General features: G+C 46.6%; 1 protein-coding gene across 1 annotated transcript in view; it reads left to right on the top strand.

Moving 5' to 3' along the window:
• The window catches only part of atp11c (ATPase phospholipid transporting 11C (ATP11C blood group)), a gene marked incomplete at its 3' end in the record, with an annotated part of 42,473 nt that overhangs the window by 4,950 nt on the left and 30,856 nt on the right, over positions 1-6,667 (top strand). The window contains exons 2-3 of the mRNA XM_084449281.1: positions 486-605; positions 6,267-6,356. Of these exons, the coding sequence (XP_084305407.1) occupies positions 486-605; positions 6,267-6,356 (210 nt within the window). The remainder of the gene's footprint in view (positions 1-485; positions 606-6,266; positions 6,357-6,667) is intronic.

Here is a 6,667-nt window from a genome sequence, read left to right as displayed (position 1 = left end):
GGCTTTCTGACGCCGCTCTTTTTGAAGTTTTACACTGTACACACACAAAAAAAAACACAACTTTTTAATTATTTTCCATACTTCGGTTGTTATACCGCGTTGACGGTCGGAGGCTTTGATTAGAGCGTGGAACCCTGAAAGGAGTCATCGTTCTTCGACGGTTCTCCCGCATAACAAGTAGGCTTTAGGCCCGGCCGGCCTGTAATACCGGCGAGAACACCGTCATTGTTTAATATTGATAGATTGTGCTCCTTTGTGCATCAGATGTGGGTTAACTACTCATTTAGGATGTGTTGTGCTTTTTTGTGCACATGATGCACATTTTTTTCCCCCCAGCGCCTTTCTGCTGGTTCAAGAGATTTCACTACTCAGCCTCGCTACTGTTATGACTTCCAACTGCCCCTGACCTTCCAGATAGCCTGGCCCTGTGTCTGATGTCTCTCTCTCTCTCTCTCTCTCTCTCTCTCTCTCTTCTGTGTGTCTAGTTTGGAGGAGAGGAGGGGAGGGTAGACAGCAGGACTATCTACGTGGCCCATCGACCGTTCCCCCCAGCGGACGTCTTCATCCCCCCCAAGTTCTGTGACAACAGGATTGTGTCTTCCAAGGTAAGAGAGAGAGACCCACACACACACACACACACACAACGCGCCAAGAACAAGGACTGAGCCTTGAGCTCTTCACAACTGTTCCCCAGTGTGATTTGCAAGAGGCACACTTTGATCATGTCCGCTTTTCATATCCTGCCTGTTTGCACATGCGCGTGAGGCTGTGTTTGTTTTTAAAAACATGATAATGAGAGAAGATCAATTTTTTATAATCCCTGGGGGGATTTGGCTGTTTCAGCAGCGAGAAGGTAGCTTGGTGAGTCCATCCTGATGTTCAAGCTCAAGTTGTTACTCGCACATCAGTCTGTCACATCAGGATATAAAGAACTATAAAAGCCCTAGTCTCAGCCATAGATGGTCCGTACACTGTCCACGTACTAAATCAATCATTCACTATGGGAGTCAGACCATCCCTGGTAATAAGGTTACTTGTTCCCAGCATAACTCTTAGCTAGCTGGCAATGGTGATAACTGGCCAATTGCCCAAATGGACAAGGTATCTTGTTAAAAGGACAGGTTCGGAATTTAGCATTATAAGCCATGTTATAAGGTTATTCACGATCATATACAACGGCCGATCAAAGTTTCATTAAACGGTGCACTCTTGAGATATAGCCCGTCACCGCTGACACACTCAATGGATCCATAGTCGACTTGTTGTTGTTGTTGTTGTTGTTGTTGTTGTTGTTGGGTAGACCTGTAACCCGGAAGTGGCTCTTCTTCTTCTACCTCCGAACTCAGTCAAGACCTGCCAAAGTTCAAGCGGAAGTTTACAAATGTATGTACTACAAGTGAAAATAGCTCTATGGTAAATGATAAATAAACCCCATCAGAAGCATACTTTGTGGCGATTTTTTTCAGCGGACACCAGTGACCACTCAAAACGAGAGCTTATGGTGTTTTGAGGGATTTTGTATGCACCTATGGATCCATTGAGTGTGTATATCTCAAAAGTGCACTGTTTGATGAAACTTTGATGTCGGCCGTTGTATATTATCGTAGATAACCTTATAACATGGTTTATAATGCTAAATTCCTAACCTGTCCTTTCATGTCATGCGTGGCATTTCCTGTAGTCTGCAATGGGTTTCCTAGACATCTGCCAAGCCAGCTATCGATAGCCAACGCTATCCAACTAATAGCTAGTAACAGATATCCATTCTTCCTTTAACGGATAACAGCGCTGAGCCATAGCCATCAACAGCCAGCCCAGATACCCACTCTTCCCCCCCCTTCAGTACCGAGAGCCTGAAGCCATCATAACCTGGGTGTCACATGCCTGTCTGATCTCAGGAGGTGGATAGTAGCCCACCGGGCAGCATTTACCCAGGATGCACTGCATTGCCAAGGTGCATTTCCGGAAAAATTATTCATTCAATTTTGAATGTCTGTTAGTCCACCACTGTTATGTCAAGTGTCAAGTATGACGAGTCTCATCATCTTAGTCTCGTAACAAAATTAAAAAGGGATTTAGTCACAGTTTTTATTTTCAAAGATCCAGATTTTTGTGACGTCAACATCTCGTCTTAGTCATGGAAAAAAGGTTTTAATCAATCAATAACAAGGTCTTTTTTTTTTTTTTCTTTAGAAATTAACACTGAATGGAACCAACCATTTACTGATTTAATTAAAAATCACTTTAGTCCAAATCAAGGTTTCACAACTAATGGCACCCTGAACGATTATAGTAAATAACATCTACCAAAATCAAACCCGGTATTCAATTCCACTTCTCATTCAAGTCTGAAGGAACTATATTGAGCCATTACATCACTAACTGTTTCACTATGGTGTAAAAATGAGGAAACATGCATGCAACATCCCTCCGTCACCCAACACCGTGAAGAAAACAAAAGAACTGGCTGTTCAAAACACACACATGGTTGTAGGCCTTCATAACTCTGGTAACGGCTACAAGAATATCCACAAATGATTGAGTACAATATCAGCAGGGGATCAAAGAATTATTTCCCTCACTGTAAAACTTTGAACATTCTAAGTGAAATTGACAGTCGTATTTGAAGGTATGAATCGCAATACCCACAGAAAAGAAAAGCAAAATAGTTCAACACTTACCATCATTTATTCATCCGAGGATAGTTACAAACACAAGAGTGTGACTTCTGTCAAGCAGCCTGCAGTAAGGCCAGTCAGTGGAGTTGAGTTGAGGCGGTGGCGCCAAGACTCTGGAACGCTCTTCCCCAGGCCCTGAGAGAGCCATCCGCTGAACTCATGTTCAAAAAACTTCTTAAGACACACATGTTCAGGCAGGCCTTCGGCCATCTATAACTCCTTGCTGCTCGCAATGTAGTTTTTTTTTCTGTTGTGTCGTTTTAATTTTGTCTCGTGTTGTATTGCCATTTTAATTTATTACTGTAAAGCACTCTGTGCATCCGTGCTGTGAAGAGCGCTATATAAATAAAGCTTACTTACTTACTTACTTACAGTTGAGCGAGCGCCCAGTGCAATCTGCCTTCCACAATTGAAATCGGAAGACGTGCAACTCCCCTTTTCGTTCCCACAAATCAGGACTTTCAGGTGGATGTCGCAACATTCCCCAGGGCATGGAGCACTGGAGCATGACCCTTCCATCCCACCCTGATCGTAAAGATGATCAGATTACCAGACCGCCTAGGCTACCTGTCCCAACACATCCCCAACGACCCCAACCCTTTATCTTCTCACTGTGACATTTGAAACATTTGAAACATTACACGCTGTCCGTTGTCCAGAACACATTTATACCCTTACAACCATCTGACAAATCTCCTGACCACATCCCTGTACTCCTCCTCCTCTACGACCTCATTGAATGCAGCCAGGATAAAGGAGTCGTCTGAGAGCTTCTGGAGGTGGCACACTCGTCTGAGAGCTTCTGGAGGTGGCACACTCGTCTGAGAGCTTCTGGAGGTGGCACACTCGTCTGAGAGCTTCTGGAGGTGGCACACTCGTCTGAGAGCTTCTGGAGGTGGCACACTCGTCTGAGAGCTTCTGGAGGTGGCACACTCGTCTGAGAGCTTCTGGAGGTGGCACACTTGTCTGAGAGCTTCTGGAGGTGGCACACTCGTCTGAGAACTTCTGGAGGTGGCACACTCGTCTGAGAGCTTCTGGAGGTGGCACACTCGTCTGAGAACTTCTGGAGATGGCACACTCGTCTGAGAGCTTCTGGAGGTGGCACACTCGTCTGAGAACTTCTGGAGATGGCACACTCGTCTGAGAGCTTCTGGAGGTGGCACACTCCAGAGTGGTGGCTGAAGTTGGCGGTGTAGAGGGTGAACAGAAAAGATGACAGGACGCTTCCTTGGGGGGGCACTGGTGTTGCTTATCACCCCCTCAGACAGGCAGCCCTGCAGTCGGACATACTGTGACCTGCCTGTGAGGTAGTCTGGGATCCAGGCCACCATCTTGGGGTCAACCTGCATGGCTTGGAGCTTTTTTTGGGAGCCGGAGGGGCAGGATGGTGTAAAATGCGCTGGAATAGTAAAACAAACATGACTCTCACTGAGCTTCCTGGCCTCTCCAGGTGTGAGTAAGCTCTGTGGAGCAGGTAGATGATGTCATCGTCCACGCTGATTCAGACCTGGTACGCGAACTGCAGGGGGGTCCAGGAAGTCACTCACCACGGGCCTAAGGCGCCGCAGAACCAGTTTCTCGGAGACCTTTGTGACGCCCACCCTCTTAATTCTCAGAGCCAAATGACACTTAAGCAATAAACCACGAGAGGCCGTGTGTTATAGTGATTTTATAACAGCTAGGGGGCGTTATTAGGCACGACGTGAAGCGGAGTACCTAAAACCCCCCTAGCTGTTATAAAATCACTATAACACACGGCCTCAAGTGGTTTATTGCTTTTATACAACGGTTACTACAGCTATTAGTGTAAAATAAACACACAGCAATGTAAAATATTAACATTTATTCAAAACGAAGCATCATTCCCTCAATTCCGCCGAGCAAAATAGTTCCACTAACAAAAGGGTTGCCAAGCAACAACAACAACAACTACAATGCATTGGATCAAATGGGAGGCACATTAATACTGAAAATGGAATGATATGCGGTCCCAGGTGTGTGCTACAAAGTATTTTAACACGGCTTCCAGCCAATCAGAATCAAGAACCAGAACTAACTGTTGTATAATCTTCTTTAGATCCCCCCCCCCCCCCCCCTCCTCCTTCTCTCCCAACGCATCCACATGCCTTCCCCACCAATGGGAGGCCATCACTTTTCTGTTGCTATTAATGCACTGTGGGGGCGTGGGGGGGGGGTCTATCTGTCCTTCATCTCTGATGGACACCCCCCCCCCCCCCCCCCCCCCCCTCCCATCCAAATGGGGAGGAGAAGAGGACGCCTCTCTGGGCTGCAGATTGGGGGAGGGGGGGGGATTTATAGTGCTGCAGAGGGTCCCACTGAGGATGGTCCAATCAATTACCGGCGTGACAGTGTAAACAGACTTTAATTACCCAGGGCTGTAGTGTTTACGCTCTGCCATAGCTCTGTTTTCCATCACCTCGCTCCCCGCTCACACTGCGCCATCTCCCCCCCCCCCCCACCCCTCTCTCTCTCTCTCTCTCTCTCTCTCTCTCTCTCTCTCTCTCCTCTCTCTCTCTCTCTTTCCACACACTGTTCCTCTCTTTTCTTACTCTCCCTCACTCTCTTTTCTCTCTCTGGAAAAATGACACGACCCTTTCTGCCACCACCGCATTTCTCGCCCCTCCGTCCACGCGAGGAGGCTTTCCTCTGCCTCTCAACACCACTACTCTGTGTGTGTGTGTGTGCGTGTGCGCGTGCGTGCGTGTGCGTGGTGTAAGTTACCAGCGGGGGCATTGTTTGTCCGTCCCACAGGGATGTGACAGATAAAGAGTGTTTGTTGAGATAGTGCCGGAGTATCAGCGGCCGGTGCCGCTTAGACAAGAACAACACAGAGGAACCTGCTGGCAGCTTGATAAGGTCCTATGCTCTCCATTCAGGACCAATTAAGGAGTTAAGTGGCTAATCCAAGTCAATGGGATACGCAGGGAGGCAGTAGTGGCCCACGCCCCCCCCCCCCCCCCACACACACACACACACACACACACACACACACAGAAAGAGAGAGCAAGAGAGACCGATGACTGCTGTATGCCTGTGTCTAATCCTGCAACCTGCTCTGCCTCTGTTCCGCTGCCTTGCAAGGAGATGGAGAGATACATACAATAGATACATACAATAGATACATACAATAGATACAATAGATAGATACAATAGATACATACAATAGATACATACAATAGATACATACAATAGATACATTACATTACATTACAGTCATTTAGCAGACGCTTTTATCCAAAGCGACTGTGCGACTGAGATACATACAATAGATAGATGGAGACATTTGGAATTTCAGCTGTTGAAATTTCAGTAAAGTTGGAAAGAAAAGAAACTATATAACGGTAACGAAAAAGACCCTACATGAGAAGAGGGATAACGGGGACTATATACATCCATATGTACAGTAACTGTGCAGTATAGAATAGAATAAGAGACATGTACACATACATTGCCAAACGGCACATATCAAAGACTACATGGCTCATGGCTCAGTGGTCGCTTTATTATGATGAAATGGTGAATTTGAAATTATTTAAACTCATCGTCTCAACCTTTTTGCCTCCCCAGTACACGGTGTGGAACTTTCTGCCAAAGAATCTATTTGAGCAGTTCAGGAGAATTGCCAATTTCTACTTCCTCATCATCTTCCTGGTGCAGGTGAGTGGGCGTCGCTGTAAATGTGTGCACGTGAGTGGGCGTCGCTGTCAATGTGTGCACATGGGAGTTTTGGAGGTGTCAGGAGTGTCCAGTATTATATTGGTGTCGGCCGTGAAAGTGCGTGTTGGGTGTGTGTCTGTGTGGTCAGGACTTGTGGTGTGTGTGTGTTTGTAGTGTATTCGTGATGGGTGGGTGTGTTTAAGAGAGAGAGAGAGAGAGAGAGAGTGTGTGTGTGTGTGTGTGTGTGTGTGTGGTGTATTCGTGATGGGTGTGTGTGTTTAAGAGAGAGAGAGAGAGAGAGAGTGAGTGTG

This window comes from Borostomias antarcticus (assembly GCF_949987555.1).
Source record: "Borostomias antarcticus genome assembly, chromosome: 14".
NCBI classification, from domain to species: domain Eukaryota; kingdom Metazoa; phylum Chordata; class Actinopteri; order Stomiiformes; family Stomiidae; genus Borostomias; species Borostomias antarcticus.
The sequence above is the reverse complement of the archived record's forward strand: the minus strand, read 5'-3'. Positions and strand labels throughout refer to the sequence as shown.